Source organism: Pan paniscus, chromosome 16 (assembly GCF_029289425.2).
Source record: "Pan paniscus chromosome 16, NHGRI_mPanPan1-v2.0_pri, whole genome shotgun sequence".
In the NCBI taxonomy this organism is placed as follows: domain Eukaryota; kingdom Metazoa; phylum Chordata; class Mammalia; order Primates; family Hominidae; genus Pan; species Pan paniscus.
This window is the reverse complement of record NC_073265.2, coordinates 26,287,185-26,308,054: the sequence shown is the minus strand read 5'-3', so window position 1 is coordinate 26,308,054 and position 20,870 is coordinate 26,287,185. Positions and strand designations below refer to the sequence as shown.

Below are 20,870 nucleotides of genomic sequence, written 5' to 3'. Positions count from 1 at the left end.
TGTAATTTTTTTAATGGAGTCATTGAATTTTGCAGATGTGAATGTTCTGAAGTATTGAGTGTCCAAGAGCATCGGGACCTATTTCTTGATAGAATGTACCCTAATTAAGATAGCGAGAGTAAAAATGACTTTTACATTTTTCATAATTTTTTTTTTACTTTAGAAATTAACTTTGTTTAGGTTTAAATTTGTATATAATAAAATTTACCCATTTAAAGTGTACACTTAAATTAGTTTTAACCAACATATACACTGGTGTAACCATCACCACATCAAGTTCTAGAGCATCTTTTCTTTTATATACCTATTACTAAAAAGACAGCACACCATAACATGGCATGCGTATATGCCTACTGCCACAAATACTAATATGTATACATTTTTTTGTCTCTTTCTGTGCCGTTCCTCTTGGTTCTTCATTTATGGCTGAAATGGTAACTGTGGAAAAATTCCTTGGTATCCTGACATCAGAACCCTTCTTCTTGGCGAGACCACGATGATGCAACCTCAACCCACTCAGCAGGCACCCCAGGGCCCTCCAGTGGGGGCCATGCTTCCCAGAGCGGAGACAACAGCAGTGAGCAAGGTAAAAGGTCAAACATTTTCCTCGTGCAAAGTAGGCATGACTAAAATAACTTCAGTATTTTATGATATCAGTACATCTGCCGCCATGTAAACAGGAGAGTGGCAGGTTAGGGAGTAGAATCAGCTGCTATTTAAAGAGACAGTATTTCCTCTTCTTAACTTACTTTCCTTAAAAAGAGAAATCAAAGTGAGCTGTCTAATCTTTAAGTAGGCATTACAATAACAATTGATTAGTTCTGCCAATTCTTTTACAAATTTGGTTATCTACACTTTATTTCTGTGTGTATAAGTGGAATCACAGGCCTGCTTTACTGCTGTGATGCAGTAGCTTGAATTGTGCTATAAATAGCATATTTTGCCTGTAATATCAACTATAAGCATTCTCTATAATCAAGCAATTATGCATCTAAAGCACATAAAATTTAAAAATCTGTTCTTATTAGCTCTGGAAATATTGTGGAATTTTACATGGAATCTTATCTTGGGAAGGTAGATTTTGAAATTCTTAGAGGATTATTTGTCCCCATTTCCATTCAGCTGACATGGTGACTTGTCACAAGTCCTAAAAATTAGAATAATCAGAGGGCAAGGGGGACATCAACTGCAGATGTTGAGGAAGCCTAGTGCAATTTAGAATAAATTTTACTATTTAAAACTCACCTATTGCACAGAGAGCAATTATATATTGGTAGGAATGACTCATCTATGGCTAAAATGATAATTTAAAGGAAGATGCATTATTGAATGTGGGCCAGGGAAGTGTATAGATTTTACTTTTTAATATTTTACATTAGATGGTGTCTGATCTCCTAGGTCTATTTCATCTCTATTATGACTGTGTTTATGGCCACAATATTTAAGTATTAGACGGGCTTCCAAGTAAAGGACAGTTTAACAGCTCGAGCTGTAGTTATATATGCCATTTAAAAGAGGGTGTTGATGTAAGTAGGGTGCCTTCTGTCCTCCAAGCTTCTGACTAGGAATTTTGGATTTCTGAGGTTCTAGAAGAGTCTAGAAAAATGTCCTTTCTAGGATGCCATTCACTTGTGAATGGGTCCAAATTAGAATCTAGGTTTAAGCAAATTGAAACTAACACAGCGATGAATCATATCAGACGGCAAATTATGGAAGAACTTGCAACTTGCACCTATATAATATATACTGTTTTATATGCTGTTTTAGTCTACCAGTTAGTTTCTATATAAAAGATAAGTAAATTATAAGGCATTTTCAAGGTAACTAGTACATAGGGTCAATGGATCTGCAAGCAATGACTTAACTGTGGTTCCATGTCACAGTGATGGACTTCTCAGCATGGTTAAATCTGGAAAGCTTTCTATGACTCCATCCTTCCCACCACCCCAAATTGCGGCGACACAAAGGGTGAAATGTATCTATTAATAAAAACAAAATACTCTAAACATTGTATAAAAGAGGGGAAAAGGAGAAGCCGACTTAATGGTCTGATGAGGCTATCTTCCAGAGACTTCTTGTGTGTGAGGCTCACTTTGACCTTTCGCTTTGCTCAGGAGCCCAGCGCCTCATTTTTCACATTCTTGCAATTACGTTAACGCTTCAAGCATTTCTGACTCCAAGTCAGCTAGCAACACCAGGCATAACTCAACACTGTGAGTTTTTCTGCTCTCTGTAGATTCATTAACAGGTCACCAAGGTCCCAACTGAAATTTAAAACTGACTGGTTCTGTTGGGTTAGTTGAGTTATGGCAAGGGAGATAGCAAGAAAGGGCCAGAGAGAAGAGGAGGTGGGAGAAAGAAGAACCCAGGGTTTGGAGTGGGGATTACTTGTAATAACGAGCAAAGCATAAAGTTTTAGCGTTTCGGTTAGTTAGTTTTGTTTTTTAGGAAAGAGAAGAATTCCGAGACTGATATATAGGTAAAAACAATCACACAAACTTCTGTGCTGTGGGTAGATACACCCACTTATCCAATGCTGAAGGATTTGCTCCCTGTAGGATTCTGTTCCTTTAATCATGTCTCTGCGGGATTAAAGAATGGACATGGTAGCTTATGTGTATGAGTACTAGGAAGTCAGTCATTTTACTGTATCGAAGTTTGAAAGGAAAAAAAGGTATGATTTCTATAAAATGGGGACTATTTTGGCACAGAAAATTTCCTACCTGGCTTACCACATCAGTGATTAAAACACATATATAAGAGCATTTTGGCTTTTCACAGCAGACTTTAAAATTTGAAGGCCAGACTTGAGTGTATGTTGTCATACTCATGCCTATATTAGTCTTTTAAACAGGGTTTCAAGGTATTTTGATATTTTGTCCCACCGAATTGTCCAAAGTAGTTTCAGTGGGAAAGATTAATTATCTGCTTCAGGGCAAAGTCAACAGAGATATTGACTGAAATCGCATATGCTTATCCTAGGTTAAATCTTAGGGTTGATGTATAATGGAAAACGTGGGAGAGAAATTTATGTCCTTAGTATTAAATATATTATAATGTTTCATTGGAAATCAAGTTTGTAGTTTCGCAAAGAGTTTTCGCATTCAGAATTTATTAGCAAAACAGGCATATGGAAAACTGTAAAATGATTCAGTTTCAAAACAAATTATGATAAACAAAAAATAGGGATGAATTGTACTAAATACAATGTTTTCATACACATTTTAAATTAAACTTTAATAGCCACATGCTATAAAACAATACATGTATTTACGTTGCTTTATAATTTTTGTGATTATGTTTACTATAATGATTCATAGAAACTTTACTTTGGAACCTAAAAATACCTTGTTTTATGACCTGATAGTGAAACAGCTACAGTTACACAGGTGAAAGTTCATCTTTTCCTCCATAGTGTTTCAGCAATGAACCAAAAGGAGGAGAAAAAATGTATATCACATTTTTAAAATATCTTAAGAAATAAACTTGGTAAAATGTGAAAACTGACTTTACTATCTTTCAAAGAGCACATGTCTAACAGTAAGCTATATAAATATGAACCAGACTTTTCATTCACTGATTTCTCTTGCTAAAAGCAGCCAAAGGAAGGGAGTTTGTCTTGTTAGTCACATTAGACGGAGGAAGAAAATCTGGTTTTTCAAGGATGGAATTAGGGTGCAGACTTGGGGCTCTGGGGAAGTAACTGGCCCTCTTTGTGTCTGGCTTCCCATCAGTAAAATGGGGTTTGATAATAAGTCTAGAGATCCCTAATTCTGTACCTGCTGAGTCAAAAGCTGCTTTGTATTTCACCGTGTATTTTGCCAGAGTAACGACTAGGAAGCAGCCCCTTGTTCCTAGAGCACTTTGAGAGCCTTAGATGAAAGGCACAATATATGTACAAAGTATTATTATTATTGATGGGTTTGTGTAGCTCCCATTAACGCTGATGGGAGTTACGCATGTGAATTGGCAAGAGAATAGACCCCTCAGTGTTTAGAGCACATGAAATTTACATTTTTTCCAGTGCTGTAATTGAGATGTTGACAAATTGGAGAATATTGATGAGCCTTTGTTTTAAGTATTTCGTGCCAAGTTTGTTTTATTTTTCCTGGTTTGAACAATGGTATGGGTTCAGCCGCAATGAATAAAAAGGGTAGAGTAAAGATAACTTTGTATTTCAATATTTTGATGTGCCAATATGAAATAAATTGTCTTAGGCAAATGGAATATGCTGTTTTAATCATTAGCTATGCATGAAAGAAAAATTGATGTTGACATCTTTGCTGTAAAATCGTTGTAATGGGGCCTTCCTTACAATTCATTTTTGTAAAATTCATTTTGTACATTTTGCAGCAATTGAACAATCCCTGCACTGTGAATAGGCAGGATTCCCAGAAATACCGAGACAGTTGGCCCAGTAACTGCTGAGCTCACACTGCACACCACACGCACGTTAACCATACTGTTGCCAGACCCAGTTAACCTAAATACATTAGCATTCTAGAATCTATATTGCTCTAATCTTTCAGGACACGGGGCTGTACAAGCCAGCATAGTTCTCCCTAACTCTGCCACCTACCACGTCCCTCTGTTGATGTCCCCATCTATTTTCCAGGCGATGAGGCTAGAATTCCTCATAGCTAGATATTTATTTATGTATTATACAGTTGTTTAGCAATCATGGTGTTGAAACCTACAAATATCTCTTTAGTAGTGAATGTAAGTGTTTATAGGTAAGCAAATGTCTAAAATAGTATTGCACTTTTGAGCTTATAATACATGTTATAGTTATAAAATAGTATTTTTTCCCACCAAAGTATTCCAGTTATATATTTAAAGAGGAGGAGGGGGCTTCAAACCCACTTACTGTGGGTCCTGAATATGTTCTACTGGGATTTCTTATTCAGTCTAGGAAAACTCTGTCAATGGAATGTTTTCATAGTGGCGGCAATCTCTTTAAAATAACCCTAAATACAATATGACAGATGCCATCTGGCATAATCTTTTGCTAGTTGCTTCTAACTTTTATTTTTCCTAGAGCTAAGTTCATCCAAAACTGGTCACTTACTGTTATGATAAATACAATGACATTTTTTTTCCTTCCTGTCCTCCTAATTGTGTCAAAAAAATTCTGTGAGACTATAATTGATAATTGAACATTGCCATAGAATAAACTGTTGTATATGGACTATTTACATTGCATTTTCTTTCTCTTTTCTCCCCCCACATAAAATTTAAAATAATGCCATTCTTTAACCATCAGCAAACATCCAAAGATTTTCTGTTGATTTTCTCAAGACTTTTTAGAGTAGTAACCATTAGAAGTAAAATTAAATTCTTCTAATAAATAAATGCTCTAGGAGCATGTAATGGTGCCCATAAATGCTTAAAAGGTTTCTATAATTGCTGTTAATTTTGAGTAATTTCTTCCTATATGTATCAACTTACTTGAGAAACCCAGATTTGGGATTTCTAGATTTTTTTTTTAACTGAGTCATGTAAAGGGATGTCTCCTGATGCCAGTTAGAGTTTAATTTAGAGTAGTAATTAAACTTGAATACTGCCTCATAAACAAAAGATAAACAATAAACCAGCCACGTTCCCTGCTGTTTCATAGCTTTCTTTCCCAGATGTTTTAGCTTGATAATTTTTACACAGTGAACTACCTAACATGGAGTTTTGTGGACAGAGGTAGAAAATGAGTTTTCTTTTTTGGTGGTTTTTTTTTTTTTTTTTTTTTTTTGGTTGTTTTTTCCTGGCAATCCTTTTTTCCTTCCAAAAAGCAAAATGCAAAGGATTTTTCATTATTTAGATTTTTTAAAACTCTGGTGAAATAGATATTTAATGGAGATGCGCTTTAATGGTAACTATGGTTTTTTTTCTTAGATATTGCTTTTTTTTTTTTTCAAAATTAATTTGGTCATGAATGTCTTTCACACCTGGTAATTGAAAGAGAACCATATTTTTATTTAAGTAAAATCTCAATAATAAGTCAAAGAAAGAAAAGCTTGACAGTGGAGAATTTTTCTTTTTACCCTTCTTGCCACTTCTCACCGGCATGCATTCCCACTCACGGCCAGTGTTACTCTATGGCTCTGCTCTTCCTTGGGCTACAAGGGTTTCTCTGTCCAGTTCTAGACTCTTCCACTGTCAGCCGTGATCTTTCTAATTGTCAGGTACGAGTCAGCCGTTCAATGCAGAAGCCATGTTATTTTCACTGGGTGGGGTAATTACTGAAAGCTGAGAATAGCTGCACTAAAGACAGAGGGATACTTTCATGATCCCATTAGCATAAGAGTGGGTAAATTATTCATGCCAAGTGAGGATTCTATGGGGAAAAGTATAGTTAATGCACATAGTTTTTAAATGTATCCCTTTCTGCTCTGAGACTAAATTCTTGTTGGAATCAGTTCTCAGACATTTACGGGAAAGCTCTGGTGGCGTGTTAGATGCAGTTCATCTCTCTCTGTTTGCAGCGCTCTCAATAGAGACCATCTGGCAAAGATCCAAAAGGTGATTAAACAAAATGATCAGCTCTTGTTGCTGTGTTACATGTCCAATACTCTGGATTAAAAAACATGACCCAGGACAGTCAAGCTAACGTCATGCCGCTCCCCCTTCCCCCTCCCCTCTCGGTATAAGAATTCAGATGGTCCACAAATGTGTGTGCCATCTTTGTGTCCTTATGGCCCATAATCATGAACAGGTTGTGCAAATGGCTCTTTCTGTAGCACTGTCTGTTCCAGCACCATAGAAGCATTTCATATTAATTGGGTCAGTCTAATATTCATATTGACATGGGGAAAAATTACTAAAATTTATTCTTATAGCAGACAATGAATATGTGTGCTTTCTGCCATGAGGGAAGTGAAATCTGACAACTGGCTTGTGCAACTGATTAATTTTTCTTGAAACTGGAGAAAATCAAAGCATGAAAAACTGTCATTCTCTGAAAGCAATGCACAACCCTTTTATAACTAAACAAAATGGATTGGGTAGGGGGCTTTCGGGGAGCTTGTAGAAATGAGCTCTGGTTTTAACGCCATAATCAGGGATGAATTTACAGTGCCATTCAGAAGAGTCCTCCCTCCTCATAAACAAGCTGATAATCACAGGGAAGCTGACTTCCAATTAGCTTCTCCTTTCCTCACACAGATCAGGGTATTTATATGTCCTCCTTGAGCTTTGATATGTCACTACTGAGTTAGTACATCTCATGTCAAATTTGAAAGTTTGGAAATAAAATGTTTTATTATGAGGAAATCCTGCTAATAAGCAAGGTAATTTTCAACCAATCATTTCACGATTGAGTTAAGGTAAAAATGCCAAGATCTGTGACTAAGGGACAGATGTATCTTATCTTTGGGGGTCTGCACCAAATGCCAAGGAGAAATATAAATTGAACAAACCAGACATTGTGAGGAAGTGATTGAAGAAATATTGAGATGAAATCTTGGAATGAAATATATATGTATATTTATAACAATGCTGTGAATTGCTTACATGTCACATTTGCATAAGCCTGAACTGGGATTTTATTAAGGGGCAGTTTAGTTAAGGCAAAACATAAGACTATTAACTCATTAGGTGATTCAGAGATTACAGCTGACCATTTAATATTGTGGAAATAGTCTACGACTCATATTATAGGATAAATTTAAGTGCAAATGTCAAGGAAGAGAATAAAGCAGAAAAGAAAAAATTCTCAAAAACCACTTTAAAACATCATCATTCCTTGTCAGCCATGCTTTCTAAGGAAGAGTAAAGCAGTAGGTAAGAAATACAGATGGGCACAGGACTCAGGGAGGGGAAGTGAGGGTCCCCTAGAGTCAGTGCTGTGTGCCAGATGAAAGGGACTCACATAGCCTTGGGGGTCTTAAGGCTATTATAGGGCAACTCATGCTCTGTTATCATGCTGATTTTTCAATTGATTTTTGGCTGAACAGTACTTGTTGAAGCCCTCCAGAGCACCAAACACAGCCTTATGGTGCTATACATTGTAATACACGTGTTCTATTTTTCCCTTCATTGTCTTTACTTTGCTTCAGAAGAATAGTCTGTGATGACGCCATGTTATTTTTTCCCCTTCTTTCTTTCCGATTTCTACCCTCAGAGAGTTTGTTGAAAGTCTTATTGCTTTTTTGCTGGGGAGGAGGGTAGTAGGAGAGTCACTTTTTATTTTCACATGTGGAAATTTGCTTTTAATTTGGCCTTTAAAAATATTTTGTGTCACAGCAGACAATAATATACACCAATTTTATATACCAAATTTATCCCTCGGTAGTCTTGAGTTATTCACTATCTTTCTGAGGACCAGCAAAAAAGCAACAATGGGGTTTCACTGAAATCTAGTTCCTCATTAAAATGAAAGTGAACCACTTTAGTATCCCTGCTTTACAGCAATAAGTTTCCTCAGCTTGATGGAACACAAGGTCTCGAAAAAAAAAATAATGAAAGAGACCTAGAGGGAGTGTGTCCTTCTCTTCTGCCTGCCTTGGAAATTCGTACAGATGAAAATCCTGTTCTGATATTATCTTCTCTGTGAGCCTTCCTGATCTGCCCAGGTATGAGGCCGTGGCTCCTTCTCTGCACTCCCACGGCACTTTTTACCTCTATTATAACATCTCTCACACTGCGTTGTAATTATTTGATTCCTAGTCTCTCTCTCTCTCCCTGCTTTTCCAAGGTGCAGATTATCACTTCTTCGATTATCTGGCATTAGTATGTCCATTTTTGAAGCAATAAACAAAATCCACAGATTTTTCTTTTTTCCTTTTTTTAAGATGTATAAATTGATCAAAACTCTGTGTGTATTTGTTCACTGATGTGTGCCTGAACATAAATAAACTCTTTGGAACGTATGGATATATTCCATCAAATTCCATTACATCTTTAAGAGATAAAAATTATTTTGTTTTACTGAACTTATGTTGTATTCATTACTCTCTTAAATATGTCAATGGACCATCAGCTCAAACTTAGCATTGTTTCGTTGTAGGTAGGTTCTTAAATTTTAGGTTTCTATTTTAAGTATTACTTTAAGATAGTACTTAAAATGGGACTTATTTGTCCTTTAATGTCTTATATTATGTGCATATGGTCAGAATTTGGAGATGCAATTTCATTATGTTATCTATACAAAATGTATAGATGGATGTCTTTAAATGTAATGGTAAATCTAATAGTGGAAAATTGCTTGGTGTGGCAAATAGTTCTCATGGACTCAGGATCCATTTTGCTAATAAGTGTTGTTTAGGATAGGATTGACCTCATGGAAGTCATTGGTGGGTCTTCACACACAGGTAAAGGAGCCTGGAAGTATTTCATGAATTTTTAGGCCGCACCTCCTGTTGTCGATTTTCTACACATGTGTTTTTCATAGTTTGCATTTGGGCAAATATAATTATTTTTGGTGATGCAAGCAAAACCTTGTAGTGAGTTCTTTTTCATCTACATGGGTTACTGTCTAGAATCTTGAACTATGAGTCGAGACCTATGCTCAAAAGTCATGATTGCATTGAAAAGGGCACAGACCTAGAAGACAGAGAGACATGAGTTCCAATCCCAGTTTTACTCAATATCTGCCAGATTCAGTCACTACATCTGGAAAGTGAAGTGCTTAATATAATCTCACTTACATTAAGAGAGATTCCATGTGTTCAGCAAATAACATTGCCTGGAACCAGTAACTGTTGGTTCCTTTATTCCTCTCTCTCTTCCCTTTGTCCTATGCTGACATTAATTAGCTATATGACCTTGGCTGTGTCCTTTAATCTCTTTGGACTTTTGCTCACCTGTAAAATAAGATGGAATTAGATGATCTTTTAAATCCAAGCTCCAGAAATCTAATGTTTCCATTCATGGGTCTTAATTTTTATTTGTACATTTTATCTTTTAACATAAAGGGAGGCCACAAGCTTTTCATCTGGGGTATAACATGAACTTATTAATTTTTTTGATTTATTATACACAGTGAAGTAATATTTCTGTTTCTTGTTTTTGGTTGCCAGGAGAGCCTTTTTCTTCTCAGTTTGGCAAAAATATGACTAGGCATTAGAGTTTATTTTCTGAGGATAGTGGAATGCCGCAATTCAGATATAGGACATCTAAGGTGGTAGTATTAATACCAATAGACTGTTCTATCTGCTAAAGTATGAGGCGTGTTTTGAAAACACAGAGCAACTTCTCCATCCTCCATTATCTAATTAGAACTCACTCAGTTGGAATTTTCTATACTTCACAAGTGGAACAATAAACGATCATTATTACAGAGGCTGAGATTCTACCCACTCCTGAAATATGTTCCAAATCATTCCAGAAAAAAACCTAAATAATTTTCAGGAGAATTTTACAGTTACATATATATTTAGCCAAATTATAATTATTTAGACCGTAAATTCATATAAAATACAGATAAGTACCTTATCTTAGTCAATGAAATATTTGTTTAATCAAAACACTTATTCCTTAACCCTTCCAGCTAGAGATATGACTCTTGCCTCAAAACCAATCATTCTTTTTTTATAAGTTTGAAGATTTACGAAAGTAGACTGGGAGTGTAAAATTTCATATTTCTTCTTCCAACTAACATTTGTAACAAATGCCATCCACTAAAATAAAACTTCCAAAATTTCCCTGTACTAAATGTGAAAGATGAAAAAAAGTTGATAAATCATTGATTATTGGAAGCTTATGGACTCTACCTCATGGATGTCCTTTTCTGACAGGTTGTCACACACTGGGGCTGATGTGTAGATGCACACCACTCTCTGGAGTCAGGGAGCTCTCACTCTCTCAAGACCTCTTCTTAGTGTAGGCTGTTTAAATTTAATACACAAAGATATTCATTGAGCAAGGCACCTTGGGAATAAAAATATGGAAATCACAAGGGTCCTTATCTTCAACAGCTTACCTTCTCCCAAGATGTGTGTTTGTGTGTGTATGTGGTGGTGGGGGGGAGTACCATGACAAATGTGCAAGTAACTCTTACACATGGCAGGTACTCAGTTATAGGGGGAGCTTGTTGCAGATTAAACGGCAGTTTTGGAAGCAGGTGGATCTGAACATTCCTCTTTGCCCTGCCACTTCCAAGCAGCAATATTTCTGAATGTTTGTTTCTTCACCTGTAAAATGGGAATAATAACTGTCTCATAGGGCAGTTGTTAGGATTAAATTAGCACTTGCTTTTAAAAAGTCCATTTTGGTGACTGACTAATAGTGGAGCCCCAAAATTATTCTCTTCATTGAACATTTATGGACCATATAATTGTGTCAAGCACTGTCCTGGGTTCTAGGGTATAAAGCAAACAAGATGTGATCTCTTTCCTCAGCAAGTTGGTAATATTTAGTAAGCAACTCAGAAAGGTAAACGAATAAATACACATGCTTCTAATGTTGCATTTAACATATAGGTTGTAAGGTATTTCAGAAGAGGGAGTGATTACTTCTGTCTGAAACATCTGTGGAAGTCTTCACAGAATTCGGAAGGTTTTAAAAGATTTTGATGGTGGGGGGAGGGGGGAGGGATATTATTAGGAGATATACCTAATGTTAAATGACGAGTTAATGGGTGCAGCACACCAACATGGCACATGTATACATATGTAACTAACCCGCACATTGTGCACATGTACCCTAAAACTTAAAGTATAATACAAAATAAATAAATAAATAAAGATTTTGATGGCCTTCAGGGGGTGTTTCCAAATGGACAAAGTAGGGAAGGTGCAGGGAGCAGATAAAACAGCCAGCGCGAAGGCGCATAAGTGTGATGCAGTATATTGTGCATGGAGCAACAACTGGGTTGATATTGCTGTTTGTATGAGAGAATGCATGGTGAGAAAAAAGAGGCTGGAGAGGCAAGTGGGCGCGTACATGAAGATCCTTTTTTACCACACTAAGAAGCTTATGCTTAATCCTGTAGAGCACTGTTTACCAAACTTTCCTGGTGATAAGTAGCTCCTCAGACGCATATAAATACAGATTCCCTGGCACACCACAGACCACAGGAAATACACAACCAGGACTTTCCAGTGGGAAATGCTGGGAATCTGATTTTCCAGGCCATATGCCTGGGAAACCCTGTTCTGGGATGTGAAGAACTCATTTTAAAGAAGTTTAAGCAAAAGGAGTTTATGATGGGGTTTACATTTTTAAAAATAACTCTTGTAGAATGTGGAGAATACATTTGAGAGAAAGAAGACTCCATATAGAATATAGATAAATAGTCTAGAAGGTGGGTGCGTGTTGAATGAAAGTATTGGCAGTAGAGTTGGAGGGGAGAGGACTGACATTACATGTGGGGAGAAAGGAAGAGGACAAAGTCCACGGTAACATGCAGGTCTCTCCCTCAGTGCAGGCACCACAGTCGAGGTAGTTTTCTTTTTCCCTGCCATGTGTTTGAAGTATGCATATCTACCAACCAGTAGAGAAGAGGAGGAAGAATATTTCATTTGCACATGCAAAGTTGTCAAAGTGGAAACGCTTGATGCATGTTGGGTGAATAATGATTCTTCTTGGGGCATAGAGCACTCACAGGCAATGTAGCGTAGTGGTTAAAGGTATGGCCTCTAGTGTTGGCCTACGTGCCTTTAAATCCTCAGATCTGTCACTTATCATGGGCAAATCTCCCATCCTTCACTTTACATCTGTAAAAGGAGGGTAATAAATAATACCTAATCTAATAGATTTGGAGTGGAAAGTAGGGATTAAATGAGGTGATTTATGTAAAATGATAGTAATTTTATGCCTCATTCATAGTAAGTAAATGTTATAAATATGTTTTATTTAAAAGTTGCTTTCAAAATAATTGAAAACTGACCCCATGCAACAAACATCATGATGAAGAACTAAAAATGAAATCCCACATTTATCCCTGGAAAAGAGAAGTTATGAATTGTAAAGCTAGAAAAGCATCCACCTACTCTAAGCCTGGCCCCAAGCCCCAAGCCCGGACTTCTAGTTGGAAGCAGATCTTTTCCTCTGAAGTCTGATTACACATTTCGGACACACGAGGTTCCCCTGGTGCTACAGTAATTGGTTACATGACTTACTTATTATCTTGCTTGACTGTAAGATTCTTGAGGACAGTTTCTATGTTTTAGGCATCTCCTCCCTCTTCTAGCCCCCACTGTGCTACAATAATATAGGAGGCCTTCAATAATAATTATTTTTTTTGAAAGGAAGATTGGGTCCATATTGTGAAGGACATTGAATAGCAGACTGGGGAGTTTGTGCTTGATTTGCTAGGTAATAGGGACCTATTGAACAATTTTGAATGGGGGTAGTGACATAATTGCCTTCCTTTTGAATACCAATGACAAATTCTCTGCTATGTCCTCCATGGTCAAAATAGCAGACCCGTATGCTTCCCTGAAATACGGCCTGTTTGAAAGACTGGATATTCTTTTGAGGGAAGAAGCAAATTTCAAATAGCTCTTTAAAAAAAATAAAGCTTTGACATTCTCTCTAAAGTACTTTAGGCACTTAAATTATTATGATTCCTTAGATCCCATGTATGTGACACCATTCTAGAAACTTGTAGACAGGGCACAAGGGCACATTTTTATAAATTTTTTTAGCATTGTTGCAATTATTAACACCTAGGGGTGACTTAACGGGATTGAGTAAATATATCTTCTTCAATATTTAGAAAACTATGGTTCCAAGAATATTTAAATAGGCATTACTTTAAATGAACAAACAAACAGAAACAAAAAAGAACTTTGTGGTTAAATAGATTGAAAGCTGGAGTAGAGCAGGGTATCCTCTGCTACAGGAATGTTCAGATCCCCTAATTTGCTAATATGCATTTCAAGTCTGCAAAGTGTGGAGAGACAGAGCTTTCCAGACTCATTTAACCATTGAAACGCTTTTATGCATTATCTCTGGGGGCCAGTCTTTCTGAGAACACACTCTGGAAAATGTGGTCCAGGACTCTGCTTCTCTCATTGAAGTACCTTCGGATAGAGTTTAATTTTGTAGGGAGTCTTCCTGCATCTTGTTTTTAAGAGGTGTGTCAGCATGGGCTCAGGATCAATTTTCAATTGTAATTGTGTAAAAATAACTTCCTTTATATTCAGAAGTCTCATGGACTTCCACTATACTTGTGCAGAATGTTCCATTAACCCAACTCTCCATGTAGTTATTCTTCATAGTATTAATCAAACAATGTGCCTTGAATATCCCTTGAGTGTTTCATTAAAAGTAAGCACATTTGGTTACACCCTCTAAAATGTATAAATGAGGATCCCAGCAGACTTTTACTCTTGACATGAATTGTATTAACAACTAGCTTGATGCATTTTTTTTTTAAGCGGCCATTGAGTTGGAGGTTGGGTGGCAAATCCATGAAAGAGGAAGGAGGTGAGAAAACAACAATCTTTCCTCATTTGGAGTGGATGGCTTGGTTCTGCTTGCTGCAGGTGGTGAGCAATGGACTGGATATACTGTCCATCCATGGGAAATTTCTGGGAAACAGAGCTGCAAAACCCCACCTTGTCTACATCTCACTGTCCTGGATCTCTGGTTTAGCAAATATTAGAACTGGTTGCCACTGATGGGTGTTGCATCTACTGTCCATAAATTTTTCGCTGACTCTCTTATTGTTGGAGGATCCCAGAAGGTATTTTTGTCATGATCGGGGCATTCAGGAGGTCTAGAATTGCAGTCCCTCTTGGTTATCAAGTGAGGTGAAACTCTTCTGCATTCCTACATTCTACTCCTGAGTAATGTGTGGGGGGATTGCCCACTTGGATGTGTCACACCCCCTTTTGGCTGTGGGAAGGAGAATTAGGCTAGGTATACCTTGTCTCTCCAATTTTGAAATGACCAAGAAGAGGCTTGTGGTACAATTAAGACTATCTTTGCCGTATGATGAGAAAAAGTTGATTTTGTCTTGTTTTTCAAGAGACTTTCTGCAAGATTTTGAACGCTTCATAGCAGTTAGCTCAGAAAACTGCAATACCTCTAAAGAATGTTCTTCCTATTTTATACATAGGAACATAGACATATTGGGAGAATCGGTGACCTTTAACATCATCAATCACCTTAAAAAACTGAGAGTAGAAACAGAATTTCTCTTCTTTATCCAACCAGACTGATGTTTCTACACACATGCACTACATATCCTAGCATAGTTATTAGCCACTAAATGGATGAGAGTTTTCTCTCTATTTCTTGTTCTAAAAGGAATTCTAGATGCTCATTTTCTGCCAGTATAAAATATGAGTTGCTTTCAGCTGGCAAAAAAGAAAAAAAGAAATTGGGCCCTGGCTAAAGTAAAATTACAGCAAAAATAATGTGTCAGACTTTTTAAAAATTAGAGGAAAAATTGGTGCTTTTATACATTGGTATGTTATACTAAATGTTGGGCATTTAATGCAGAAATATCACAGAAGCTTCCCTTTGAACATTGATAGGGACCTTGAAACCTGCTGCTTTGTAGGCAGATAGTGAAAGTGGAAAATGAAGTTCATGGACATCTTCCTACCTTATATAACATCTCTACCCCAGAGACAGTAATCTCTGAAGCTGTGACTTAACTTTTTCATGTGCATGGAGATAACTCCTAAAAAAAACATTTTACTTAAACCTGACCTCTTTCTAGTCATGTTGTCTAGTAACATTTGCTTAGTTTTTATGGTACTCTTGCCAGTAGGAGGTAAGGAAAACAAGAATTGAAAAATCAATCTTGATTATGGAGGGCCACTCATCTAGTGCTTATTTTGTAGGTCAGCTCTGTGTAGCACCCTCATAATGAGCGCAGAGTGCTCAGTGCTTAGTTTGTGATAAATACACATTGGTTGAATAAATTGTTGCAATTTGACGTTTGGTTAATAGCTAGTAATTTGTGACAACTTAGAATTTGCTAGCATTGACATAGGGTTTCGTTCCTCATTAGGGATGTTAGCACTCCCAAAATTTGTTGAGTTTGTCAAAGCATCAGTCACCAAATCTGTGATGCATTTATTAGGTAGAATTGAGTAGTCATAGGTAGAAGAAAGCAGGATACAAAGTCATGGCTTGAGATTCCTCCAACTCCTGCAAACTTAAGGGAAGTGATTCCACACTTTACAGAGAGATTATAATTCAAAACTCAAATGCTCATAACTTTGTTCTTAAGAGCATGAAATTTGAAGTTAGACCTAAGTCTGAATTCTGACTCCCACATGCAATGTGACCTCTGGTGACTGATTTAATTCTTCGAAGCCTAAATTTCCTCATTTCTAAAATGGAGTTAACCATGCCTATCTCATAGAAATGGTGTGAGAATGAAATTAGATAATATATTTGAAGATCTATGTGCTGGGTTGGGCATCTACAATACAATATGCTCCATAAATGTGAATAATAATAATAGCAATTAAGTGATAATAATATGCATGTGACCACCGGCTTTATTAGTTTTGGTTCCATAGCTTGAACTTTAAGCCCACATCACTTATCACTTTCTGTAAATTTCTATTTCAGGATACAGTATAATATGATTTCTTAAAACAAGAGAACAATAGCTCAAGACACTTTCTTTCTCTATTTTCTTCTGTTTTTTGTTTGTTTGTTTTATAACACAGACATACAAACATGGGCAGGGTTTGGAGGAGAAGGAGTCTCAGGAAAAGGCTTCAAATCTGGGAGAAGTATGAGGTCAAAATTCTCGGTTTCCTGTGTACCATGGTTTGGTACTCAGTCAAATGCTGTCCCATTCTAATTTTTTTTTTTTCATTTCTGATTTCTGTTTTCTGCCTAAAGACCAGAAGAAAGTGAGCTCAGCAGACCAGAGTCTGAATGTGGGCCTTCTAGTTAGCCCCAATTCAGTTGGAGGTATGACGTGGGACAGCTTTAGGAGGCCTGGAGGTTATGGGCTCAGACATAAAGGTGGGACAGCCTGGGCAAGGTTCCATTCTTTACTACCTATAAACTAGGCTTTTACCTTGTAAAGAAATTTGGTGGAAGGCATAAGGTGATAATGTATACCTGGCACGTCATAACCATCTGTTAAAAATTAGTTACTGCAGTCTGGACAACGTGGTGAAACCCTGTCTCTACAAAAAATACAAAAATTAGCCAGACATGATGGCGCACACCTGTAATCACAGCTACTTGGGAGGCTGAGACAGAAGGATCGCTTGAGCCCAGGAGATGGAGGTTGCAGTGAGCCGAGATCATGCCACTGCACTCCAGCCTGGGTGACAGAGTGACACCCTATCTCAAAAAAAAAAGAGTTAGTTGCTGGCTGGGCATGGTGACTCATGTAATCCCAGAACTTTGGGAGGCCAAAGCAGGTGGATCACTTAAAGCCAGGTATTCGAGACTAGGCTGGGCAACAAAGCAAGACCCCATCTCTACAAAAAAACAAAAAAGTTAGCTGGGCACAATGGCATGCACCTATAGTCCCAGCTCTTCAGGAGACTGAGGCAGGAGGATCCCTTGATCAGCCAGGAGTTTGAGGTTGCTGTGAGCTATGATCACACCACTGCACTCCAGCCTGGGCAACAGACTGAGACCACATCTCTACAAAAAATAAAGTTAGTTGCTCTTAATACTATCATTATCTCTTTAAGCTCTCATGGACTCACATTTCTGTGTGATTAGGATGTTAGGGGATTTCTAAGTTTTCTCCAACTCTAGCATGCTGTATCTATTACTTTTCAAATGATATTATTTAAAACTCAAGTTATGTCTGCAAAGGAATACTGTATATTTAGTTTTACATTTCTTAATGTAGGTTTCTAATGCATTTTTACATAAATTTTTGTTTGATTCCCCCAGAATTTTTCAGATTTATCCCCATTTTCCAGATGAAGTGGCTTGGCCTTGGAGAGGGTCAGTTACTTGACTGTCACGATAGAAAGAGGAAGCAGAAGAATGAAGACAAGGCCATTTAAAATTTTCATGTTCTTTACCTTTTGCATAAAAGGTATTCAGTTCACAAATGATGTAAAATTTAATTAAGGCAAGTGACTGTCCTGAGAAAGTCATTAAAACCCTCATGTCATTTCTCTAATCAAAAGGCTGCCACCCTTCTATTATTTCTTTATTACAACCCTTTACTTTTATTTCTTCAAGTTAAACTGGAGCCTGAGCCACCATAAGCCTCTTGCTAGTGATTTTTTAAATCAGTGATTTACACTTTGAAAAACCAATTTTTTTTATTTTTCCAATTTATATTGGTTAGATCCATAGGGTCACTTTGATTAGAAAAGAGAGCCGTTAGAAATTAAATTGGCAGTTCTAAAGGGTTAGTTATCTTCTCCTTGTTCTTAGAAATGGCAAAGAATACAAGAGGTGCTGAAGGCTAAGATAATGAGACTACTTCTCTTGTGGGACTTTCCAAAACTCCTATGTCATAGTCATCAACTTACATATAAGTAAAAATGCTTATTTGTGTTTTAGCATTTGCTCTTTGCATCAAACCTCCACTGACTTTGGGAATAATAAGATCTGCTACCCCAAGAAAGTCTACCAATTCCATTAGTAACACATTCAACTGGATCAAAAAACTGAAGAGTTAGTGAATATTTTATATCGTGGGTTTTTAAAAGATATTTTTGTGTGAATAAAAAAGGAATTTCTCAAAGCTGCTCATTTCAATTTTCTTTTTAATTTGCTCGCCAACACCACTTAATCACCTCTGTAACCTACTAGAAGTGTTCTCTAGATGGGCTTTAAAAATTAAGCCAAGGTGATTTCTTTTTTGTTATAAATTGGCTTAGCATCTTGTTTTTATCTGGCTTGAAATATTGAAGCAGTAAAATAAAACCACACTCTTTAATTGAAAGGTGCTTCTGCAGTATTCAAACCACAGTTGTCAGTCACACGTGTTGTTCAAATTCTTCAGAGCTCCGAAATTACTTAAAGGTATCCTCAGTATTCTGAGAGAGTTATTTTTGCCCCACTACAAAATAAAAAAGAGCCAATCAGGGCTTTCTCAACTCTTTGGCAGTATTTTTCCTCTAAAGAATTTCTTGACACTCTCTTTAGTTCTTGACTTCCAGGGTTGTTCCTGACAAATCTCCAGAGATGTATCTCAGTGCCTATAGTAGTGTCAAAAGCATGAAGCCACATGTCTAGATGTTGTGACCTTACATTTCATTGCCAGCAGTTCACTATATAAAGTGCTTAAACTGCCACCTACCTAAGGGCTTCCAGAATTTACATTATGCACTTTTGAAAGGGCATACTTTGAATTGAGACTATGTAAGTACTTCTAATCTCTAGTTGACCTGATCTTGAAAACTTCTGAAAATATTACATCATGAGTGATCATAGGAATGAGAATGATATTTCAGCATAATTTCAAAATCACGTAGTATCCTATGTTTGAAGTTTTCTGTGCTAAAGATCTAAAAAGCACATTTTGAAAATATCTAGTTATCTTTGGCTCAACATTTCAATGGGAATTAGTTGCCTAAGAAATGATACCAGACAATAGATAATTTATTCCCTCTTTAGAAATGTTGTAGTTGTTTGTTGATTTTTACTCACTGGATTGGGTTTGTGGTTTAAAGAGAAGTTAATCCTGACTTTCTTAAAACCTATAGAGTTTCAGGATTTCTTAAAGACAATGGCTTTTGATACTCCAATCCAATCCATTTTCCCATGTGTAAGTGTTCTTATAACCTTCCTTTGCTCAAGTTCTAGGACAATGTCGATGGTGTCTACACAGTTAAAATTAATTTGAAAGTTGACCAATTATTCAATTATTTTGACTAATGAAAATCAAAAATAGTATTCCATTTTGCACAGCAGTAAGAAATTAGCCTAAATGTAACTAATCAATTCACTTTGCCTGTGTAAATATGTTTTACTGTATCATTTGCTGTAAGGATTGCTAATATTATTCATAATGTCCTTTTTATTTTAAACTTTTATAAGTGATATGGTTTTTTTGTTTACAATTAGGGTCATATATATTACTACATATTTACGTTGTAAATATGTTTTTATGTAAATATACAAAAGAAAAATAGAAAAAATAGAGATTTCTTATCAGCATTATATACTAACGTAGTATCTGCATTGTAGGTTTGCTTTCTGTCCTGAAAATAAGTGGATATGTACACAGAGGTCTTTAATTTCCTAGTTTTCTATTTAGTTGATATATTGTATGGAGACACAAATGAGGTATTTTCTCTCTTTTGATATCTTAAGTTTTAAAATATGTTATTTTATTTTGGTTGAGATAACGTGTAAGTTATGACTGGACCTTAAGTTCTATTTAGTTTTTGCTTTTACAGACTAAATGCTGTCTTCGCATATCACTACCTAACCCACCATAAAATCCTTCTGATCAAGTTTTTCATATATGGGACAAAAAAATCGTTTTGTTTCAAATCTTGACCAGTTCTAGCCTAAGAACTGTTTGACTTAAGCAAGAATTTCAACACAGATCTTGCAGCTTAACACCCATTGGTGAAGAAATATTTTCTCTTTATATTAGTTCATTTTTCATGGCTTCTTTATAGTGTCATATGCTATTAGGAAGGAGAAAAGCTAATGTGATATGTGAACTAATTTCTTGTTTAAAAATTTTAAAGAGTGCCATCTGGAATTCAATCACCATCTTTCCAGATACTAGCTTTATCGTAATCTGAGACTCAGTTCTATTTGATTATTACCATTGATGGACAGAAAAAAGTGCTAGATCAAGGAAAAGTACCTATGATATGTATACCCAAATATGACAGCAATAGCAAGATTATCATCATTATTATAGCTAATGCTTGACAGCTACTCTATGCCCAACATTGTGCTATACATTTAGTATAATTTAATCCTCATAAGCTTGTGTGGGTTTTTCAGTTGGGAAAACTGAGGCTTAGAGAGACTAAGAAACTTCCCTTTACCTGGAATATCTAGAAAGTGGTGGG

General features: G+C 36.5%; 1 protein-coding gene across 9 annotated transcripts in view; it reads left to right on the top strand.

Moving 5' to 3' along the window:
* Positions 1 to 20,870, top strand: part of MEIS2 (Meis homeobox 2) — a 210,657-nt gene that overhangs the window by 16,864 nt on the left and 172,923 nt on the right. For all 9 annotated transcript variants that reach the window (XM_003816707.5, XM_003816708.6, XM_008969808.4 and 6 more), the window contains one exon: positions 472 to 586. In XM_003816707.5, coding sequence (XP_003816755.1) covers positions 472 to 586 — 115 coding nt within the window. The remainder of the gene's footprint in view (positions 1 to 471; positions 587 to 20,870) is intronic.